The 24,577-nt window shown below is 36.5% G+C and overlaps 2 protein-coding genes across 3 annotated transcripts; both read left to right on the top strand.

Annotated features, from left to right (window-relative positions):
- The first annotated feature begins 181 nt into the window (after positions 1–181).
- lca5 (lebercilin LCA5) lies at positions 182–14,301 on the top strand. Its single transcript, XM_065285496.2, has 8 exons — positions 182–757; positions 4,091–4,417; positions 7,481–8,022; positions 8,344–8,481; positions 8,597–8,693; positions 9,447–9,580; positions 12,462–12,684; positions 12,908–14,301. The coding sequence occupies exons 2-8, from the start codon at positions 4,099–4,101 to the stop codon at positions 13,705–13,707; spliced, it is 2,253 nt and encodes a 750-aa protein (XP_065141568.1). The 5' UTR covers positions 182–757; positions 4,091–4,098; the 3' UTR covers positions 13,708–14,301.
- A 3,479-nt stretch (positions 14,302–17,780) lies between these two features.
- hmgn3 (high mobility group nucleosomal binding domain 3) lies at positions 17,781–24,520 on the top strand. 2 transcript variants are annotated; one of them, XM_065285488.2, is made up of 7 exons: positions 17,781–17,941; positions 19,843–19,893; positions 20,068–20,097; positions 20,471–20,518; positions 20,785–20,892; positions 23,361–23,460; positions 23,803–24,520. In XM_065285488.2, exons 1-7 carry the CDS (start codon positions 17,927–17,929, stop codon positions 23,808–23,810), a joined length of 360 nt encoding a protein of 119 aa, XP_065141560.1. In that variant the 5' UTR covers positions 17,781–17,926; the 3' UTR covers positions 23,811–24,520. The 2 variants fall into 2 exon arrangements, with proteins under 2 accessions (XP_065141560.1, XP_065141561.1); XM_065285489.2 differs by lacking the exon at positions 23,361–23,460 and having other exon boundaries at positions 17,782–17,941.
- The last annotated feature ends 57 nt before the right edge of the window (positions 24,521–24,577 follow it).

Here is a 24,577-nt window from a genome sequence, read left to right on the forward strand (position 1 = left end):
TAGATATTTTACTAAAACGTGTCCCTATATACTGAAACCTATTACATTAGGTAGCCTAAATATTATACTGTGTATGTCAAAGACTGTGTTGTTGTTGTTACTTCATTGCAACTTTTTTGTTTAATTACATTAATTAACATTTTAAATTAATGTAGATTCATGTAGATTTCCCCTTATTTTTTCCTTGAGTGACATAGAGATATAATACTGGAGTATTATTAGTATTAATTAGTAAATATATAGTAGTATAATATAAATACTTTATAGTATTAATTTTACTTCATTGCTATACTTTTTGTGTTATTAAAACAATTCTTTAAAATAGGCATAAATACTTTATAGTCCTGTCTAGTGTGTCGTATCAACCGAGCTCAACAAGTGGACAGGGGCGGCGCTCGTTGCCATGGTGAAGCGTCACTATGACACCGGTAGCAGAAGGCGAGGTGTGGATTCAGAGATTTCACCAACTCAAGAGCAAATAATTTCCCTTAAAAAGCATCCACCTCCGTCGTAATCGACCTCGAATGTTGCTTTAGTACAAGGCAGACAACTTAACAATCGCAATAATATCTCATAAACGGGAACGGACGACGTTTTGTCGTAATCGTGTGTTGTCCTAGTTGCACGACATAATCCCAGCTAGTTTCATGTAGCTAGCTAGCGAGTTTGTGAGCCGTTATTCGAGACAAACCCGTTGCCTGCCGCCTCAGGAAACGCACAAGATATGGAGACTTAACGTTAGTAGGACGAGCTACTGGTAAGTATTTTTTTAAATAATCGTTGTGCTGTAAAGGTTTTTAGTGTACGCCCGATACAAAATAAGAAAAATTGGCTGCATATTCATTGATTCATATGCGTTAACTGCGTATGATATTACATATTGCGTATGACACAGCTGAATATGGTTTTGTTTTGAATTAAAACAAGTTGACCGAACTCTAACGTTAGTTATTTTATTAACTTCTGTAGTTTACTAACCCGACAGGTTGTCTTCATTCTGCACCCCATCGATTATTTTGTTATGATATTTGGCACATATTTATTCACACTTCATTTATTTTATAAAACTGGGGCCTGCTGTGCCTCACAGTTATATATGGAAACAGTATTGACTGACAACTGTTGCATTGTGATGGTTACTAGTGTAACTGCATATTACCTGTCAAGTACAGTTTGCTTATTCATAGTTTCCCACATTTGTTGACAACATCAAATGTTGTTTTCATTTTGTACAGATTGAGGTTCCACATAACCTTTTATTTATTGGACAACGAAAAAATACAAATAACATTTTAGCACTTTATTTTTATTCACATGACTCCGTTTCTGCTAATCTCATGATAATCTGGAGTACCTATAGAATAGTATTGTATCCTTCATATCTTTGAAGAGTCTTTAGTTTTATCAAATTTATAAATGAGAGATCAGCTGTACTCGTACTTTCCGAATAAAGCCGACATCCTGGAGGTGTCCCGCGGGCGGAGCGAGTCACAAGCAAGCAACATCCAAAAAACATTATCGCACTATCACTGGATAACTTATGATTCATGTTCGTGTCATTTAAATTATATGCATTACATGCCGGTTGCCAACAAAACAGACATTTGGTGCAGTTTTACTTACCGCCTGTGACTCATGACCCGGTTGCTTTATCACTGGGACTGCCCTATTTCAACGATATCCAGCGTTAAAGAGCACCTATCATCGGATTAACAATTTTATATTTCCTTTGGTGTAAGTGTGTATTAGTACATGTTAATGATATGCAAAAGTTACAAACCCGAAAGTAAACAATGACGCGAGTAATCGTCTCCAACATAAATCTCTTTTCTTGGACTACAACAAACACTCGGATTGTAGGCAACAGTTTACTTCCTGGGCCTGTTGACAAAGACAAGACCGACATTATCCTAATTCTTCACGCTTTGGACTTATAGCCTGTAAATTAACTCCTGTTAGCATTGCATTGTGAGCGAATCTTTCAAACATGGTAAGGAGGGTCACATTTTTCGGATGACATCAGAGGTATTCAGGTCAGTCACAACGTACAGGTTAGCTGGCCAATCAGCAACACAGCACTTTTCAGATCAATGATTTGTACGAAATCAGTGCGTTTTAGGAAGACGGAATATCTGGAGCTACAAATATGTACAGTATGTGGAAAATAATGTGTGTTTTTTTAAACCATAAACCACGCAAACACATTGTATTATACCAAAATAACGTTGTTTTTTTAGCAATGAAATAGGTGCCCTTTAAACCAGGAGTGGGGAACCCTGGGTCCTGGAGGGCCACTGTCCTGCAGAGTTTAGTTGCAACCCTAATCAACACACCTAAATTTCATTTCCAAGTAATCCTGAAGACTTGAATTAGATTACTCAGGTGTGTTTAATTAGGGTTGGAACTAAACTCTGCAGGACAGTGGCCCTCCAGGACCAGGGTTCCCCACCCCTGCTTTAAACAAACACACATGCACAACTCCGCTGCTACCCCGCATAAAGAAACTACAGCCATTGTTCCCATAATGCTTGGGGAAGCTGAGCGAGCTTAAATTTCCCTCACAAACAACAACACACTTCTTTGGTGACATTGAATTTGTGTCAGCTCTTAGTTGGTGTGTGCATTCGCTATTCTGATTAAAGTGCCCATGTTAGGACTTCCACTGTACTTGTAGCACTGCATACATAACCGATTTATTAGTCGAAAAATTTTTCCAAAGCTTGTACGAACCCCGATGAAGTGGATTCGGCACAGAAATACTCAAAATGTTTTTGTCCATCCATGTTTAGCATGAGGAATCATCAAATTTAGAATTGTAATAAGTCATAATGCATGAAATACCATTATTTTACCCTCTTTAAGTGTTGTAGTCTGCTTAAATGTTCTGAATAGTCATGGCATACTGTTTGAGGACAGTATGACCCACAATGTATTTTGTTTTCTGAGATGATTTGCTCTTTGTTTTACAAATGCGAGTTCTCCCAGTTATTCCCAGTTATCCCTATTAATACAGCAGGAGTAATTAATCAGTACTTGTATTTTTACTACAGTCTGTCCATTTAGATTTTTCAGACATGTCATTTGTGTCTGTAAAAACCTTATAAACCTCAGTATGTCCATCATGTATATATTTACAGATGTGTCTTAACATTTGTGAGCCATTACATTTCTTTAATTGCTACAAAATGTAGACTCGATTTAGATTGGATGCCAAAATAAGCATTTAACCAGGGACTGGGGTGAAAGGTGAGGCAATAATTGAACATGTTTTGCATACCATTAAGGAGTGAATGATATTATTGTCAGCTTACAAAGGGCCAACTGAGTTTCCATGGTGATGTACACCCAGAGTGGTTATCACAATTGTGCAGATTCAAGGACTGAGAAAAGGAAGACTTGTCATCCGTCTTATAAAATGATCATGAATCTTGCTTATTACATTAAATGACAACAGTTTCCCATAGCGATTTTGTGTCCAGCAGTACAATTTTGTTTTGCCAATTTGTACCTATTGACACCTAAACAATTTATTTGTACTCAACAAGCTTATTTGTCCTCACAAACACGATGTATGCAATGTCTTCTGCTATAAACCTAATGGCAATGTAAGTTTAATTTACATTATAAAATATAGTCTTATCCTGAAACTACTCATCTCAATGGCTTATATTACTCAGTCATGCCGCAATAATGGTAATGTTCCTAATTCCATGGTTGAGTGCTGTGACAGCATCTGTGTGTATGTCTGAGCTCGCATGGTTGGACAGTGTATCCCAAATCTAAAAAATTATGACACAATAATGTCATAATTGAGTGCAACAAAAGTGACAGTAATACAAATACTCAGACACGCTTTATTCAAGCTTACACATGCATACACACACTTCCTTTGCATTATGTATATTCTTATTAAATTGCATCTCAACTATACTCCTTTTTAGCACACATATCGTGCCACAGAGACGGTGCCTGTTCCGATTTTTGTGTTTGCACACATGTGATCCTTTTTTATTGTTGGAGAACCACTTATATCAGTGATGCATCCGGTTGGGTCTCAAACCTCATTTTGTCACTGTTGACTGAATTGCAGGAGAAGACATGGAGTTGCATAAGGATAACCAGGAATCATCTTGTCAAAGTGACAGGAGGGTCTCCGAATCTTCTCTACGATCTGGGAAACAGGAGAAATACCAGAAAGACATAGAGGGCTCGGTTGGAGATCGGGCACGGACCATAACGCGTGATCCGGATCGAGATCGATGTTCGGATGGAGAGCGCAGCAGTGTCTCTTTTTACTCTGATGATTATGAAAATGTCTCGCACTCTGACCAGTCTCTCTCACCGCGGTCCTTGTCTAGATCACCGCGTAGAAGAGGAAGATCTAGAAGAGTGTCCAGCAGCCCCTTACATCGAGCAGGTACACGTATATCTTTAGGGATATAGTATTAACTCTAATAAATATATAATTATATGATATGTACAAGTAAACGTGTGGAACATTTAAATGCATGAGGAATACACAGATATGATTTTGTATTATTAAGACACACAGCTTAACCTCATACAAATGCATCAAATTGTTGAAGAGCCTTGTTTAGCTGTCCTGTGCTCCCTTGTAATAACAAGCCTGTTGCCTGTGTACTTGTAATTCCTCATCACTGCAGAATCATCAGCATTCCAGAAGGTCAAAAAGTTGGCATGCATTCATCTAAAGCACATGAAATCAGTTAAACATGTCTAACCCACCAATTACATAATTATCACAATGATAATGGCCAATGCCATCTGAATTCCACCGTAATTGTGTTAACTATTATTTGGGCTGTTTATAGACGGTTTCAGCAGTAACAACATAAACAAGCGGCTTTCTTGGTCAACACATAACTTCCGGTAAACTCAAAGTCCTTTTAAAGTAGTTTATTTATATAACAAACAAAATAAACAACACGTAGATTACCTAGGAAACCAAAACATTTGTTATTTTCGACAAGGTATTTGTTCAAGAGTTCAGTTTAGCAACTAGTCAGACCATCAAAAAAACTGAAACCACAATTAAAGTTCAGACCAGACGCGTAATCGCGTCACCACACGTGCATCCGATGAAACCGTATAAGTAATCATGTTTTTCAGACTCTCTGATTGCTGAGATTCAAGCCCAAGATCTGAGTGTTTAGAAACAATGTGTATACTGTATGTTAAATATTTTCTTATTCAATAAGAACTTGAAACCTTCGCTTGAAACGAATTTCATGACCTTGTTCTCGTTGCAAAAAAATGGATAACAAAATAATAATAATATTATTTTATTCTATAGATTTATTTACGATACCCAACAATTTTGTGTATCAACCCCCTAGCAACCCCCTTTAAGCTAGGGCTTCAAAATGTGAGAGACCACAAACATGATGAAAAAAATCCACGATTTACCAGTTTTGTTCCTAAAGTGTGTGGATTGCCACTATGTGGTCATCAAAACACACCACAAATCTTCAAATTCCCTTCAGATAAGTTCACAAACAACGATTCGGAATTCAGAAGCTCATAACACACCGCACACCACAGGAACATCTGATAAGATAACCGGTTCAACCACAAAGTCGATCGGGACTCTACCTAGGATTGTCGTAAGAGGGAAAATGACCCAAACTCAGCCCGGTTATCTTTTGGTGTGTACCGGGCTTTAGCAACATTAACATATGTGAAACATTCTGTTGCTGTTCACAGTCCAGGGGAAGGATGTCTTTTAGTGATTTTACTTCACGAAAGTTGCACTGATACATATATTTTAATAGCTGCTTTGTGAGGTAGCGGTTTTATAAAAATGGGTCGTGCCTTACATTGCCCTTCAGCTGTGACTTGTTCACGATGCAGCACAGCCTTTAGTACCTTATTGTTGAAGAGTTTGGTTCCAAAATGCGTATTAAAAAGTAACTTCTTACGCAAAAACCTATATACGCTGAGTTATTCTGTCATCTTTTGTCCCTTTTTTCCCAAAACGCGAAAAAAAAGTAAGCCACTCGAGCAAAGGAAAAATGCCGGCTGTTGCTTGTTCTCACACAACGGCATCAAGCTTCTGTCATGCTAACATGTTGACCCCAGGGGATCTTATAAAAAACTCCATTATTTAACTCGAAGTCAAAGAAAATCGAACAGGAACAAAACATTTTACAGGTGATCGCTGTCAAAAAAGTGGACCTTGGTGAAATAGGGTGTACCTCAATGCATACTCTTAAATGACATATTTTTAGTGATTAAACAGGTGACATTACATTTTATGAGTTATGGATTGAATAGTTTTTGGCAAAAAAATTCAATAAGAAAAATAAAATAAGAACAAATCAAGAAATTATAAGCATATAAAATAGAAAAGAACAAATAAAGTATTAATAGTAGTATATAGGAACAGAAATAGAATCAAATGAATAATAACAGTCTTCCTCATGCTATAAATTAAATATAATTCATATTTTTAAAGAAACAGATTATCCTTTTTCTTCTGTTGTTCAATTAACATAATGACACAAACATAAGCTAATTTTTTATGGGCATTGTCACTTTTAAGACCGGATACACACGGATCCATATACTACTGACACACATCTGATTTATTTCTAAACTGTTTGCATTCACTTTAAAACATAACTTTTATAAAAAAAATACTTGCCAAGACTGTAGTATTTCGGGATAATTTTGTGTGTATGTGTTCTGTCAAGCACAGAGAGATTCTGTGTTTGCGTGCTTTTAAGTGTGTGTTCATTTGAGTATTTGTGTGCATCTGTGCACACAGAAAACAGCTCACTTTAACATCTTCTAGCGCTCAAATAGGTTAAAATGGCTTGAATGTTAACAGTTGCAATGTTACAAAACACATGCAAATGATAAACTTTCTATATAATTAATTATTTATTTATAAATCAGGCTTATTTGAGTGATTATTGTTAAAGATATTATTATAATGTATGCGTAACTTCTTTTGCTTTTATTTTGTCTCTCTCTGACTGGGTGGGCCAGCTGTCAATCTAAATGGGCCAGTGCCACCCTGGCCTTTATGTAGACTCGCCACTGGCTTAGCTGTCTGGATACTAGAAATGTATGAAAAATAATAAAATATAGAAAATGTCACAATGCAAAAAAAAATTGGTTAATTATTTTTTCTTTTCTTGATTACATCTTATTTTCTTTTTATTTTGGGATGAAATATGACCAGAAATGTTTTCATGACATCACTTTTTAGGGAAAGGGGTTTGCGTCCTGCAGTACCACCAATGACCAGCAGATTGCACAAGAGATGATTCACTTACAAGCTCAACATTAAACTGTACTTTAAACTTTTTTAACCACTGTCACTAATGACCCAAACACCTCAAAATTGATGTACTTATATATGTGCTACAAAGCAGTGTTTGAGTACCACAAAATGTACACTAATAGCATTAAATAAAACTCTGTACTTAAACTGTACTATATACTATTTTTTCAGGTGTGCATAAAGGTGTGCCATGCCGCCCCCCACCTCACTCCCATAATCCTCAGCAGCGGTCAGGAGGCATGCGATCCCACAGCCTGAGTAAAGAAGCTCCTTCCAAAGATGTCAATCCGGTCACCAAGCGCATGATGTCTGCACGTCTGCTTAAGATCAATGAGCTAAAGAATGCACTGTCTGAGCTGCGGCTGCACGCGGATGAGCTGCAGCGTGAAAACCGTCTGCTGCGGCAGCTGCAGCTGCGACAAGAAAAAGCACTGCATCGCTACAACGACACAGAGAGCGAGATCTCGCAGCTGCTCTCTCGCCACAACAACGAGACTCATGTGCTGCGTGAGAGGCTCCGGCGAAGTCAGGAGAACCAGCGTACAGCTGAGCAGAGCCTCAGAGAGAGGGATGCCCAGCTTCAACGCTGTCGCAGTCAGCTGCTGAAACTGCAACGACTTGTAGATGACCAAAATCTCGGGGAAAGAGAAGAGCTCTCACGGAAAATGATGTATGCTCAAGCCAAACTGCAAGAGAGCGAACGCAAAGTGAAGGTAAATGTGGAATTACAAGAGCGTTGCATTTTGTTTTGGAAACAAATGTATCTGTATGCATTATTTGGAATTTTAACTAATCAAGTTAAACATTGCCCGACATAGTCTACTTGGTTTTCAAAACAGTTACTCCCATCCTTCTCATTTCTTTTATGAGATTTATTATTTCCATCCTTATGTTGTTGGCACCTTTAAGATAACACAGAGTTTAAGCTATGTAAATGAAACTCACTTCCTTTTCACTGTAATGATTGACAGTCACAGTAGTAATCATATGTGTTTAAGTGTTTTTGTATGGCTCTGGATACATTGTGTTGTCAGGAATTGGAAAAGAACATGGAGTTGAGTGGCGGAAGCTTTCAAAGGCAGCTCGCCAGTGAAAGAAGAAAAACTCATGATGCTCAACAGGAAGTTAAAGCACTACAGGAGGAAGTGGAAAGACTTTGCACTAAATTAAAGGTACCAAATACACACACAAGCAGACACAAGCAACTCAAAGCAAAAAAAATATGTAGTTTTGCAAGATAATCGCAAACCCATTATACAAAATTCTGTTTGTTGCATTTGTTTTCAGGGGAAAGAAAAGGAGCTGGATGCAAGGAACATCTACTCGAACAGGATGCTACATGCTTCTTCCAAGAAAGAAATAGATAATGCCGGTAGTCGCAAAGGTAGAACAGTGTGTGTTGATTGGCTGAGGTCTTACATTCCTCCCAGGAAACCTAAACATTCAGTATATAATTACTACTAGAAGACATGTAATGATTCCATAACAAACATCTTCCTATGGTGATAATATTCCCATGTGCTTAAGTGTAACTCTTACTTTACAGTTGTAAAAGCGAAGGTAATTACAGTGGGTCAAAAGCAATATAGTTTCCTAAACTATTAACACAACAAACTCTCAACAATTCATTTAGTGTATTTAGATTCAACATATATGTTATACATTCAAAGGCGCATGGTTTTATATGTGCATATTTTATATAGAAAGAAACTGTCTTGTAACATTCATATCTGTCTTATTTGGTCTATGCATGTAAATTTATGTGATCCTGGACCACAAAACCAGTCATAAGTAGTACGGGTATATTTGTAGCAAAAGCCAAAAATATATTGTATATCATTATCATTATTAACTATACTTGTGAATGCTGAATAGTCATTCCATATCAAACTAATAGTCCTCATTTCATTGCTTGAGTCATTACATACAAAAATGCTTAACTAGTCAAAATATGTCAAGCAAATTTTACAATTTTTTTAATCTTTCTTTTTTTTGTGAGTGGATGCAGTTGCTTGGGCCTTAAAACGTTAAAAGCAAATTTCTCAAAATCTTAATTTTAAAATAATGGACTGAAATTTGACTGATTTTATGGTCCAGGGTCACATATATATTTGGTTATGTTTTGTACATTTTGAAGGGAACAACACAACCAGCACTAAAGCTGTGCAGACTGAAGAAAGAATCTCCTCATTGGATTTCCCATCGCCTCCTCCAGCCCTCACCAGTGATCTCCCACCTAATGACCAAACTGATGATTACCTCTCTCTGAAGGCACGTACAGTTTACTAAATAAAACGCTTGAGATAACTCTAAGTAGTTTTCTGTGTTAAAACATAAGTTTTATTTATTTATAATTTAACACAAGTACTTCTGCAGTCTATTACAACTAGACCAGTATTCACAAAAAGAGTTGAATATTGTCCCATCTGTTGTTCTTCTAAAATGTGTTCTCATTCTTTTTTACATATACTCAAATGTGACCCGTGCTGGCAAAATGAGTCGGAATGAGCAAAAATGATTTCAAGTTATTATATTTTGATATTCTCAATAAAAAACTTCAAAATTATGTGTTGGAATATAAAAAATTACAGAGCTACACCTGTTTAAAGTTGGTAAAGTCAGCAAAGTCAATTTTGAGAAAAATCACTGCATCCATACCTTAATATTACTGGTATAGAATAGATATGGTACACACAACGTCAAAAACAATATCTATATGCAAAATATTTGTTAAACTTTTTATCATTTGATTGACATTGAGACAGATAGCTTTAAAGGATTAGTCCATTTTCTTAAAAGAAAAATCCAGATAATTTACTCACCACCATGTCATCCAAAATGTTGATGTCTTTCTTTGTTCAGTCCAGAAGAAATTATGTTTTTTGAGGAAAACATTGCAGGATTTTTCTAATTTTAATGGACTTTAATAGAGCCCAACATTTAATACTTAACTCAACACTTAACGTTTTTTTTCAACCGAGTTTCAAAGGACTCTAAACGATCCCAAACGAGGCAAAAGGGTCTTACCTAGCAAAACGATTGTCATTTTTGACAATAAAAATAACAAATATACACTTTTAAACCACAACTTCTCGTCATGTAGATCCGGTCGTGATGCGCCAGCTGACCCCACGCTGACCCCACACAATACGGCATGACGTCACAAAGGACGAACGCGAAACTCCGCCCCAGTGTTTACAAGCGTCTTGAAAGAGGACCATTCCTACATTGTTGTATGTCAACTGATACTAATTAATGTCTTTGTGTCAGTTTATTGTTTAAAATGGTCCGCAAATGTGCGTTTTATATATGTAACACGTGACCTCCCTACGTCACTACGCATTTACGTTAGGTCGCGCTGGACCGGACCTTGACGAAAAGTTGTGGTTTAAAAGTACATATTTTTTATTTTTCTTGTCAAAAATGACAATTGTTTCGCTAGATAAGACCCTAATGCCTCTTTGGGATCGTTTATAGACCTATGAAACTCCGTTGAAAAAAACTTTTAAGTGTTGAGTTAAGTATTAAATGTTGGGCTCTATTAAAGTCCATTAAAATGAGAAAAATCCTGCAATGTTTTCCTCAAAAAACATAATTTCTTTTGGACTGAACAAAGAAATACATCAACATTTTGGATGACATGGTGGTGAGTAAATTATCTGGATTTTTCTTTTAAGAAAATGGAATATTCCTTTAAGATTTACTGGTATGCAAGGATCTAATATAATGTTACACATCAGATATTTTTTTCTTAACAGTTAACCAAACATTCACTTAAGACATAACAGATTATGTCAAATTTTTGTCAAACAGATATTTTTTAAAACTGTAATTCTGTGTATGTGTATATATCGGGGTCAAGTGCTCGCACGTCTGTGTGAGAGGAAGATCGTTTTCATGTCTTATGGCTCTTAATAACTTCTTAAACATCAAGCAATAAGTTATTTTCTTATTCCTGCATGTTTAAAACCGAAACCAAAATGTCACGTGCATGTTGATGGCCACTGATCTTTGAATATGTAAGCGTTTAGGAGGGTACATCTCTCAGAAAGCATACAAGTAAAGATCATTTTAAATGTTTAATGACTATTTAGAGCATTGGGATCGCTAGACGTGGGCTTAATGTACATTTATAAAAACCTTAATTTAAACCAAAATCAACATTTATACTTTCCTTTGCCTACAGCTCAAAATTAGAAAGTGTGCATTCCGACTCAATTTGCAAGCAAGGGTCACAAATATCAATCGATCTTTATATTCATTAATATCAGAGTCATTTTAATTATTAATTTCCAGGTTCAAAAGCCTACTGAGAATCACAGGATAAAAAAGGTTAGCCTTAAATATATACTTGATCTGTATCCCAGCATGCAACCCTATTTTATCAGTAGAGAGCCTTATACTAAGTCATATTGTTTTTGTCAATGATTAGTTCATATGCTGGCTCCTCAAGATAAGCTTTACATCTACCAACGTCTTTGATTTAGCATTGCATTACTGCATGAAGCACTAACCTCTGCTAAATAGTCTTAATTAACTTTCAAGCATTAACAAACTGACTGATAACACTTATTGAGCCACATGAGGGTCCATGATTTATAAAAATATTTCTGAATAAGGAATAATCCAAGGACATGTTAAGAAATCAGCTCTGTTTTAGCATGTTTTATATACATAAGTGAATGGATTTTTAATCCAACCTACTTTTCCTTTAGGCTAATAAGCTAATATACATGGCAAATAATGCCTTCTTGTACTTTAGCTTCTGTCTCCTTCAGGTGTGTTTTACTGGTTCTTTATTCCTCTGCAGTGTTTTTGTTTTGTGTGCTTTAATGAGGACTCCTGAGCTTCTAGCCATCTGTCAAACAGATTTATGTTCATTATAAAATATATACTTAAGTCCTCCAAGGCCATTTTACAAGTCTCTAATTTACTTGTGGTATGAAAAGAGAGACCACAGACTGATAGCCCTTAAAGCAACACCAGTATGTTGCCACAAATAAAGATTAAATATACAGTTTAGTTGTCATTATACAAATTTTTTGTCTCTTTAATGTCTTAAATTAGCTATTTCAGAGAGTCAAGACGTTATTGTTCTTTATTACTTTTTGTCTATTTTGCCATAATTTTTCTTTCTGTAATATATGGGCAGGATCAGCAAGGCAGAGATCAGGGGCTGAGAGACACGAAGGACTGGAAGATCCAAGAATTATGGAGAGAAAGGGAGAAGGAAAGAGAGATGGAAACTGCGATGGAACAGGCGAGAGAAAAGGAGAAGGAAAAAGACATACTGCACGATAGAGAAAGCGAAACAGGGTTGAGACTTGATCAGCAACCCAGCTCACTCGAGAAGAACTCAAAAGCCTTCAGAGATGGTAGGAACTTCAGTATAATGCCCAAAGAGTTATTATTTAAAGGATAATGTATAGACAGCCTGTTGTTATTGCAGAAATAAGCCAGACAGTGTGCAGGGTATCACACCGAAGGGGCTTATACATGATAACAACCGGCTGCCTTTACATTACTTCAAATAATTCTTATAAATGGCAATAGAAATACATATTTTCAGCCATGATTGATATATTGTTTTTGAAATAGGCATTCACAAAGGAGAAGAGGATTGGAGGATTGGCCTGTCTTCATCTCGAAAAGAAGAAGAAAGCAGGAAGCAGCATGAACTGGAAGAGAAAGAACATCAAGCAAGAAATCAGGAGATCCAGGCTGCTGATCAAGAAGGAGCCGAGGAGGAACGTCAACGCAAAGAGCAGCTGTTAGCTAAAATGCATGAGATTGACATGCAGACACAAGGCCAAGATTCAGACTTCTTCTCAGATGACACGGGTAGTGTCCGCTCTCCACCACGGTCGTCCGAGCAGCAGAACCAGAGCGGTACTTTCAAACTTACAGACCCAGAAGAACCCAGCACATTTGGAAGCGGGAGAAGGGGGGCTGGTATCCGAGCACAGCGTCCTAGCGAGGATCTTGACCTAGCTTTTGGCAGCTATGCCCCCTCTTTTGGTAAATCCGCCCCACGTGCAGGCATTGGCCCACGCAACACAAATCAAAACTCAAATACACTGTCACCACGAAATGAAGAGCTTGATCTGGGCGGTGTAGTTAAAGAGAGAAAATCCAATCTCATGCAGCAGCTTTTCGGGTCCTCCACAACGCCACATTCTTCAGAAGCATCCAGAAAGATGGAGGTACTGAGCCCCCCTGTAACATCCCAGCTCGCATCAGGTGCACCGAGTGGACGCAGGAGGGACACCGACACACCAACTGTTCTGAACATCAAGTCTCTGACCAACAATAGAAGCGCTCTCCAAGTCTCAGAGAGCCGGCCGGCAGTCAGGGCCATTACATCATTTGATGATGACATTGAAGAAGTGACACTCTAAATAGGCCGCCTTTTTATAACACGGAGGAATCGGTTTCTTGCAGGGGAGAGAATTCAAATACCTCAGATACTTGGTCGTGTGCTCACCTATGAAGTAATCTCGGATTAAATGATGTGTAGTTCGCAAATATGTATATTCTCTTGCTTTTAATACTCTGGGTGAAGTTAGGGAGGAAGATTTTTTACTTTGTTGTGGTAAGGTATGCACAGGGTCCAGTTACAATACATAATTTAAGTCAAGTTGTGAAAAGGATCTGAGTCCCTCTGATTTACAAAATTTCAGATCAAAGATTGAATAATCTGAACGCTGATCATATATCATGTTCAGTTGACTTACACTGGCATATGTTACGTATTCAGTATTCAGTACTGTGCAAGTCTTAGGCCACCACCACCAGACTTGTTGTTTTGAAGTTTTAATGTCCATCCATATTTATTTTTCAATCTATTTTATTAAGATACAAACAGAAAGTACCAGAAATATGTACAAAAAAATTTAATTTTCAGGACTAAATGTCTTTTTTAGGCATCGTCTGTGTTTAGTCTGACCTCTCTTGGCACTAAACACATCTTGGGTGTTTTTGAGCAGAATCAAGTAAAAAGACTAATTTCTTTAAAATAAGAAATTAGGATTTAATTTTATTAAGGTTTAACAGATCCTGCAGTTTCCTGCTATTCCTCAAATGCAAGGGGATTTACCCTAAAAACTTGACACATGAGTTTACCTTTTTTTTTTTACAGTTTTTAATACTATATACACATTTCCTATATTTTCTGGATGTATTCTATTAAAGAGACTTGAGAAACAATTATATATGATCACTATAACATATCAAACTAAAACAACAAATCTAATTCTGGCATGGTGGCCTAAGACTTTTGCACAGTACTGTGTATATATATTTTTTTATAAAATTAATGAGAAATACTATTTTATGTCCAGTAAAAAATATATTATGGCTAAGTCTTCTCAATTTACCAACTGGTAATATTGTGTGGTTCTTGGTCCTGAGAAAGTCCATAGAAAAGTACTCAATAGGATAGTTAACCCAAAAATGAAAATTCTGTCCCTCAAGTTATTCCAAACCTGTATACATTTATAAACAGGGTTCCCACAGGTCCTTGAAATCCTTGAAAGTTTGTGAACATGGGGAGAAAAATTCAAGGCCCTGGGAAGTTTTTGAAAATATAAATAAATAGATACAGGTCATTGAAATTGCTTAAATCTATTTTATGCAAGAAGTTTTCTGAAAAAAAAGTGTAGTGTAGGATAATATTATAAAAATTCTATACTTTTTAAGCACACGTGCTAAACTGTTCACTTTAAATGCTTATATCTTCTGTATGCGAATGTTGATTCATACCAAAATGCTTTTTTGCATAGTTGTGTCTGACACATCTCGGGTAACGTAAATAACTGTTGTTCCCTGAGAAGGGAACGAGACACTGCGTCTCCCTTGCCATACTTCCTGCGTCCCTGTAACGCCGTCTTTGGCAATATTTCAGATAGCGATATACTTCCTGGCTCCCGCGTCACCCTGTCTTTGTCGTTAAGCCTCACCATTGGCTAAATTTGATATACACATTCAGACGCACTTACCCCTGGAGGCGTCCCCAAAGTGTCACCACAGTGATGCAGCGCGAGTTCCCTCGAAAGGGAACTGTAACAATATATCTTAAAAGGTAACACAATGTAACCTTGCTCCTTGAATTTGAGGGTATTGGACCTGGAAAATCCTTGGAAGATCCTTGAATTTAAAGTTAACTAAGGTGTGGGAACCCTGTATAAACTTTTGAACATGAAGGAAGATATTTGTTATCAAGCAGGAAACAAGAGCACCATTGACTTTCATAGTAAAAAATTATATACTATGAAAGTCAGTGGTGCTTGGAAATGGTTGCAAGCATTGCTCAAAATATTTTCCCTTGTGTTCAGCCAAACACAGAAATTTATACAGGTTTGTAACAACTTGAGGGTAAGAAATGAATGACTGAATTTTCACTACGTGTTAGGATTATCTTACGAAATATTTACCGTAAGAACTCGATTAGTAGAAAGAGGGGTTGCTTAAGGACACTGAACATGTTTGGGTCTACTTGTGGCTTTGTTTAAGATTGAGAACAAAGATATCTTGTCGAAGATTCAGTTTTTGTATTTTTTGCAAGAAAAGGTCTGCACTTTCAGTACTGATATGACAGTGGCAAAGCTCTGTCCTCTCAGAAAGCCACTCTGTGGCTTGGCTGACTCAGGTTTAGGCCGTGTCTTCTCTAAACCACTCCTCCCACACGGCACGTTTTTAGTTTCCCTCCATTTTACATGTCAGTGTCAATAACTTTATGTAACAGAGGGGAGAGTTAAAGATCTAACCCGACTTTGTAATTTTTTGTTAGAAGAACAAATGTAAAACACTCATGGATGTTTATCTGTGAGACCTTATCAGGTGTTCTCGAAATTGAACTTTTTTGTGTTATTGGAAGATGTTGTTGAAAAATGTGTGATTTGATCAGCATTTTTAAAGTGTCTCAGGGTTCAATCAATTAAATAGAGATCATATATGAAATAGTTTAAACAATGTTTGCTGTGACCTTTGGTGGGTAACATTTAAGTGATGATGTCCTACAATTTTTACAATTATCATTTTAGATCACAATTCCTCAACTTTTTCTTAAAATAACACAATTTTGCCACTCATCTAAGCAAGGTGTAGTACTTATGTATCAAAATAAGTTTAATATAGCCTACCTGAATTCAATGTTCACTCAATTCAATCGTATAAAGCACTGCAGCATGTTACTGTAGCACTTAAATGGTTTTTTTATGACATCAAGTTCTATTATTTGTGATGTACTTGTGAGTTCAGTGTGTGGCTTTTTATGGTTTGTATGTCTCTGTTATTTGACTTTGTATTATATAGTTGACTTTGAATTAGTGATCCTTATCGATCATTTCAATACAGTTTTTATGATCTGTGTGTCCTTGTTATATCATTTTAAGAGCTTTTAAGAGAGCACTGGAAGATGTAAGTTCATTGTTCCTGACATTGTGTTTAAAGTGATCTCCAGAAACATATCCATAGATTTGTATGGCCTAGAAATTTATGTCAGGTACAAAAACAAACACTGTCATGATCAGGAAACATCTGATTATTGTCTACTCTTGAGTGGCAGCAAGCTTCCAGAGATACATGTGTGTTGTGAAGCATGGTAGAATGTTAGCCATTGTGAAGTTACTATAGAATGTCATTCATTGTAAGGTCATGGTAGAGATGTGGCCATTGTGAGGTCATTGTTTAGAGATGCTATTGTGAGCTTTTGGTCACATGGTCCTATGCATTTTGCCTTGAAATCACATGACTGTCACATGTAAATTAATTATATCATTGTGGAATCAGTAAGTTACTTTGAATCTTTAAATCTTGTCAAGAAACCTGTCACGAGCATGCCCGTTGCGCCACAAAATCTAAAGGAAACAACGAAATTTAGGACCATTGATGTTTTTATTTGAATTGTAGTACACATTTGTACTGTAACAATCTTAACTGTTATTAATAGACTTCATTGTTATAGTTTATATTTGAAAGATTCCAATACAATTAATTTTCATTAAGTGTTTTAGTTTCCATTTTATGAGTTACAAGAAATGGTGCTGAGACCATCCCTGTGTCCTAGTTCTAGTTCAAAATGTCCCAATACTTAATTTAAACTATTTTGCTACACTATAAAGTTATATACTTATCTAGAACAGAAAGAATATCTATTTTAATGCATTCTTTTATTAGGCAAATGTGGACGTTAAAGCATACGTTTCCCATATGGCCGAGCGTGTGGTGTCAAGCGTCCATTGGTTTGTCGTCACTCTACCCCCACTCACGCGGACCTTTAAACCCATCCAATACACGGCGTTCAAATTTGCATACAGAAAGCGCGTAACCAATGAGAGCAACGTGCTGAAGAGCTTTCCAAAATTCACACCAATGTGCGCGCGCGCTATAGATCCGCCAGCCAATCGCTGCGAGGAACGGCGTGTAAGTGTGCACCGATTTGACCAATAGCCGGAGAGGAGGGTAGAGTCTGAGCTCTGCATATTATTAACATGTTATTACAAGAGGTGTTTAGATATTGATCCTGTATTCCGTGCTAGTTAAACTCACTCCCCCACCTTACAGGTCCATACCTGCTTTTCCATTAAACAAAGGCAAGTCGAGGGAAATTGTTGTAAAATGCCCAAGAGGAAGGTGAGTCCGTTTATACTTTATTTTATTTTCACAATGGGTTTTTTCCACACGTTTTTTTAAATAGCGGCTCGCGTTTCAACGATGAGCGCGCGCGCAGCGTCGAGCAGGTAAGCCGAGGATCAAGTTTTTAAAACCTCATATTCGCGCTGCGTCTTTTTCTAATCTAATCCTACAAGAATCCACCCAAACATCTTTTCTTTGTATCATCGTCACACTTGCCGATTCCCTCCATGATAGTTGGCGGTTTAATAACCCGACGTCTCTCGCAGTGAAGTCGACAATTCGTGCGCACTTGTGTTGAATGTCACTTTGCGGTGATGCTTAAGTCGCCCTCTGTATAAACCAAACCCAAGCGCTCCGCTCTCGGCAATCGCAAATGCGGTGCGCTCGTTGCTCGGTAGCGTCCATTTTAAGATGTTGGCGCTTTATTAGCTCACTTTCGTCGATCGATAGAGGTCCTCATTATTTTTGTATAGCCATGTTTCAACCGACAGCCTGGCTCTTCCTCCACCCCCATTGCGGAGCAGCGGACCCGTATGTAACCGACCGGTTTGTCAATCACACTCAACTCGCGATTTTGATCTTTAGGCAATGCAAAACACAACAAAACCCTAAAGTTTATTGAAAAGATTTGAAGGTTACAAAAACGAAGAACAAATTTAAATGTAAAAGTTTATATTTACACTAGTCAAGATGCCCTAACTATCCACATCCAACCATGCTCTATTCACAATACAACACCAGTGGGGGTCGTCGACCAAATGGCCAAGGGTCTCAGTACCTTCCAGTGTTTTGTGATTTACGTTACACACAAAGAAAAAACAAAATTGAGATTACAGCTTTGGTTTTTTTTTATCAAATATGTTGTTTAAAGAGGCAGTGAAGTTTCTTTAGGGGGAATGCCTCTATAGTTAATGAACTGTGAGATTACTCTATAAACAATAGATATTTTATTTTTCGCACATAGGATACAAAAAAGGCCTAAAAAAATTTCCCGCCTTTTTAACAAATTGCGAATATAATCAAGTAATTTATCTTCAGAAATGTTTAAATGGCAAACTGAATGTTATTATATTTTTGTATATTTAAGTGTGCAATTTTTTAGTTCTTTAATGTGGGACTTTTCTAAATACAGTTTATAAATTCATAAAAAACATCTAAATATGTAAACAACCTATTCAGATTTAGTATCAGCTTTAAAAATTTTTTTTATTAATTAAAATTTAAAACTGGGCTGTTACTTAGTTTGTGTTAGCTAGTTTAGGATGAAATGTTGATTTGTACTTCCTGATAAACTTGTTTTCTCATAAATTGAAGATTAAAAAATAACTTTAACATACGTGAGTGAGGTTGTAAAATGAGGGAAGTTATGTAAGAAATAGTTGACGATGAACCATTACATTATTTGAAATAATGCACACCCAAGGTGGATATGAGGCACAACCACAGGCCTGGTTATACCACAGGCCTGTTGAATGGTTTGTTCTGATTGGTTAAAAAAAATTTCACGGGTGTTCATTATTTTTCTATAAAACGCACACCTAGCCTGTGAAATGTCTTAAAATTACCACCAGAACAATGCTTGTGGTAACCGTGGTATAAGCGGAATTATTGACTCCGGTCCTTTGAATTATTTAAAAATAATGCACACCTGCTGTGAAACGGTAGCTGGTGCATACAAAATGTGGGGCACAGTTAAATATCATGCTTTGGTGGTTGGTAAAATGTATTAATAACTACATTTCAAAAACTTAAACATAACTAAACCATATCTTATTTCGTATATAAGCCTACCTGATCACCAATGGCCTATGTAAATATGTAAAATTCATATGTGATCAAAGCAACCTATACAGTTGAAATATATGTACAAATATTGTATGTTTGCTGTGTCTATATAGTCACCCGAGGGAGCAGAGGCTAAGGACTCCACTAAAGTTAAAAAGCATGAGGTAAACTACTAATAACAATCTCTTTCTTGTTCTTTATAAAATAAATACTACTAACAAAGGCTTAAATATAAATATATGTGTGTTTGTACATACAGTACATGTTTGTTATAATCATTAAATCTGAATTTATCATATTAACTTTCTGAACCATAATAATGTTGCTTTTTCTTTTAGCCCACTCGGAGGTCAGAGCGTCTTTCTTCAGTAAGTGTGTATACGTACACTCTTTCCATATGTTCAGATTTGCATGTTTTCAAGGAAGGCTAGCAAGTTTAGTTAAAGCAGTTTTGGCAAGTAACATGTCCCTTAAAAATGGGCAATAGCTATCATACAATCTCTAAGGGATTGCATTATCTACAGTGTATACTTCATCACAAATATCAAATGTTGCTGAAATTATATATATATATATATATATATTTTTTTTTTTAATGTAGTTGATGAAACCATCTATGTTAGGTTTTTTGTTTTTTTTATCACGTGCATGATAACATTCATTGGCACCTTTGTATTGTCTGTTGTAAAAGTCTCACATTTGACCTCCTTCATCCTTTTGTCGTCTTCTTTAAATCTACAGAAACCAGCTCCTAAACCTGAACCTAAAGCCAAAAAAGCAGCTGCCAAGGTAACTCTTTCTTACTTCCTGCCTTTTTCTATACAACATCTCAACATGTTTTTTGCATGTGCTTTGCATTGTGCATAAGCTCCTTTCTTGCACGTATGAAAGTATGTTGAACAGCTGGTAGGGTTTGTTTGTGTTAAGAGCTGAATGTGAAAACTGGTATGATCAGGTGTAGGCCAGTGTGTTTTGGAGTAATTAAGTTGGTTTGGTACAGAATTTTTTTTACTGGTTGCATTCCACAAGTGATCGTATTTGTGTTTTCTGCACAGAAGCCATCCAATGATAAAGCAGTAAAGGAGAAGAAGGGCGGAGCCAAAGGAAAGAAAGCGGAGAAAGAGACTGCGCCCACCGCTAATGGGGAGACCAAGCCAGAAGAGGTGTGTTAGCTCTGTTAGTTTGCTAATACTAGTGCGTAGCATTTTCAGTCAAAGTCATTTGATTTGTAAGTCACACATGTCTTTAAAGGCACACTCCACTTTTTTTGAAAATATGCTCATTTTCCAGCTCACCTAGAGTTAAACATTTGATTCTTACCGTTTTGGAATCCATTCAGCCGATATTAGGGTATGGCGCTAGCACTTAGCATAGCTTAGCACAATTCATTGAATCTGATTAGTCCATTAGCATCACACCTAAAAAATAACCAAAGAGTTTGGATATTTTTCCTATTTAAAACTTGACTCTTCTGTAGTTACATCGTGTACCAAGACCGACGAAAAATTAAAAGTTGCGATTTTCTAGGCAGATATGGCCTATAGAAACTATACTCTCATTTTGGCGTAATTATCAAGGACTTTGCTGCTGTAACATGGATATTAATAGAAAATAGTCCCCTTAGTAACTTTCAATGGCAGGGGACTATTTTCAGGCAGTGCATAATATCATTGCACCTCCTGCAGCCATGTTACAGCAACAAAGTCCTTGATTATTACGCCAGAATGAGAGTATAGTTCCTAGTCATATCGGCCTAGAAAAACGCAACTTTTAATTTTCTGTCGTCTTAGTACATGATGCAACTACAGAAGAGTCAAGTTTTAAATATGGAAAATATAGAAACTCTTTGGTTATTTTTTTTAGGCACAATGCTAATGGACTAATTAGATTCTATGGATTGTGCTAAGCTATGCTAAAAGTGCTAGCGCCAGACCCGGAGATCAGCTGAATAGATTCCAAAACGGTAAGAATCAAATGTTTAACTCTAGGGGAGCTGAAAAATAAGCATATTTTCAAAAAAAAGTGGAGTGTCCCTTTAAGAGCACCTTAAAGAACTTACCCAAGCTTATATGCCAATAGTCAGCTTACTATTGGTCAAATAACCAAACCGAGCCCAGATAATGTACATTTCAGATTAATATGTCAGAGTTTCCCTTGACAAAATGTTCATAGATTATTTGAATTGTCCTCCACGACATCGAAAAGCTTTTTCATTTTAGAGTTTTTGTATGAACAAAAATCTAAGAGAAGAGGTGAGGTTGGAAATAATGACCAAGTAACAAAGTTGTACACTGAAATGACTGGGTGTGAATTGGTGGCATTAACGTCAAGTTTCAATGGATAAAGTATTTGACAACAGCTAGTTTCATTTTTAGAGTACAATATTGCTAAAAACTAAACCTAATGATAATTCTGCTTGGCTTTTATTTTTTTAAATATGGTTATTTATTAATAAACTAAACCATGTCATTATACTTATTTGAAACACTGGATTAGGGGTTTTCAAACTTTATAATGCAAGGACCCCTAAATATAATGAACTTTTTGTGAGGGACCCCCTTCCTAAAATACATTTCCATTTATGTAGGTTTTGCATTAAAGGAAAAAAAACAGATTTTCAGTATTTTACCATGTTTTTACCTCAACTTAGATGAATTAATTCATACCTGTCTTTTTTCAATGTGTGCACTTAATCTTTGTACAGCACGTCGTGAATGTGTTAGCATTTAGCCTAGCCCCATTCATTCCTTAGGATCCAACCACGGATGAATTTAGAAGCCACCAAACACTTCCAGGTTTTCCCTATTTAAAGACTGTTACATGAGGAGTTAACACGAGTGAGTACGGTGGCACAAAATAAAACATTGTGATTTTTTAAGTGGATAAAAATGAGAACTATATTGTATGGCGGAAGAGCACTTGGTTTGCAGCGCTTAGACCTCGGCGCGCAGTAACATCATCACTCCAGACTATACCCACTCTCGCTTAAACTTCCTTCAATATTACTGCGCCCGAGGTCGAGGTGCTGCAAACTAAGTGGTCTTCTGCCATATAATAGAGTTCTTATTTTTTATCCGCTTAAAAAATTGCAACGTTTTATTTTGTGCCACCATACTTATTTGTGTAACTACTCAAATGCTAACACATTCACGACGCGCTGTACAAAGATTAAGTGCACGCATTGAAAAAAAGATAGGTATGTATTAATTTATCTAAATTGAGGTAAGAACATAATAAAATATTGAAAAACAGTTTTTTTCCTTTAAGAAACATTGAAACTGTGTTAGATAAATAGTAAATGTGATATTATAAAAACAGCATATTGTTTACAAACGTCAATAAATGGCTATACATTGGACTTTTCTGGGGACCCCTTAGAACCTTCTTGGGACCCCAGTTTGAAAACCCCTGTACTTAATCATACCTCAGACGTTTTTCACATTCATACATTTAATTATGAATATTTGAACATTTCCTTTTTCATACTATTTTAGAAATAACATTATAAATCATTATCGTTCTACATCTGCTAATGTATTATTGCATTGACCCATCTAATGATAATTTCCTGTATCCTTTCCCCTGATTTTTTAAACACGTGAACCCCATTCATAAACTCACACACACATAGATTTGTGTCTCACGCTCATCAGTCAGTGTGTCATCATGGAGAAGTTCAGCCCCCTCCTTCCTGTCTATCCGAGGGCAGAGTGAGACTGTTAGAGTAAAGGGTACGATAGTTTGAAGAGTGCAGTGTGCTTTTTTGTGCTTTTTGCTGTACGTTACAAGCTTTAGATTTATCTGACCATATCTATAAGAGATTACATTATTTAAAGCTATACGAGAGCTCTCTTTTTACACCTGTGGTTATTGACAACTGTGGTGTTATTTAATAGTGTAATCTTGGTGTAAACTGGTGGTCATTATTTATGTATGGTTTCTTCGCACTAACGCTCTCTGTCTGTCTGATTTCACATCATCAGGTAGATAGTATATAGAAACTTAATGAATCATTTCACTATCTTGTCATATGCATTCATACCCCCTCTCTCTTTTGCTTTTTCTCTGTATAGGAAACTGAAACACCCAAGACCGACGCTGAAAAGAAAGAGTGATTGAAGTGATTGAATAACACAGAACATTTTTTTATTCCTATTGAGTATTTTGTAAGACACAAACTTTTTTTAGACTTATCGTACTAGATTTCCTTAGCTAAAAGTCAGCTCACACTCCCTATTGAAACACCAAACCCCTCTCCTAGTTCATCCGAGGGTTAGATTCATTTTATGAAAAGTCAACGGTTATTCCTGAGCGTTTCACCAGCAGGTAGCCTGCTAAATGCAGCCACTTGAAATAAGTTCAATCTTAAAATGTAAAAGTATCTGATTCATCTTTTAACCACAAGAATACATACTCTTAGTTACATGTATATGGTTACATTAATGTATGCCTTTGGTGTTTATTGTCTATGAGTCTTGTCATTTAATTGGATGAATTCTTTAGGAGACAGATGAAGTAAATTGGGATGAGAGATTTACACAGTAACGCCCAAATTCCTGCTTTTTTATCTTCTTTGTAGCATTATGAGATTCAAGTGTGTCCATTAAAATGGCTAAACATTAAACACGACCCTTAACAGACAGACATCCATAGCAATAAACGAGGGGTGCTTTGAGGTACAAAGTTAGGAAAACGCTAAAAAAACAGAATCTCAGACAAATGTCATAATCCATCTTACTGGTTTGAGGTATTCTCTGTAAAATGTTATCAAATAAAAGATGAGCGAAAGGGTCTTTTGTGCTTGTTTTTACTAGTGATTTCTTCTAATAGTGCACAGGTACTACATTA

Source organism: Paramisgurnus dabryanus, chromosome 21 (assembly GCF_030506205.2).
Source record: "Paramisgurnus dabryanus chromosome 21, PD_genome_1.1, whole genome shotgun sequence".
In the NCBI taxonomy this organism is placed as follows: domain Eukaryota; kingdom Metazoa; phylum Chordata; class Actinopteri; order Cypriniformes; family Cobitidae; genus Paramisgurnus; species Paramisgurnus dabryanus.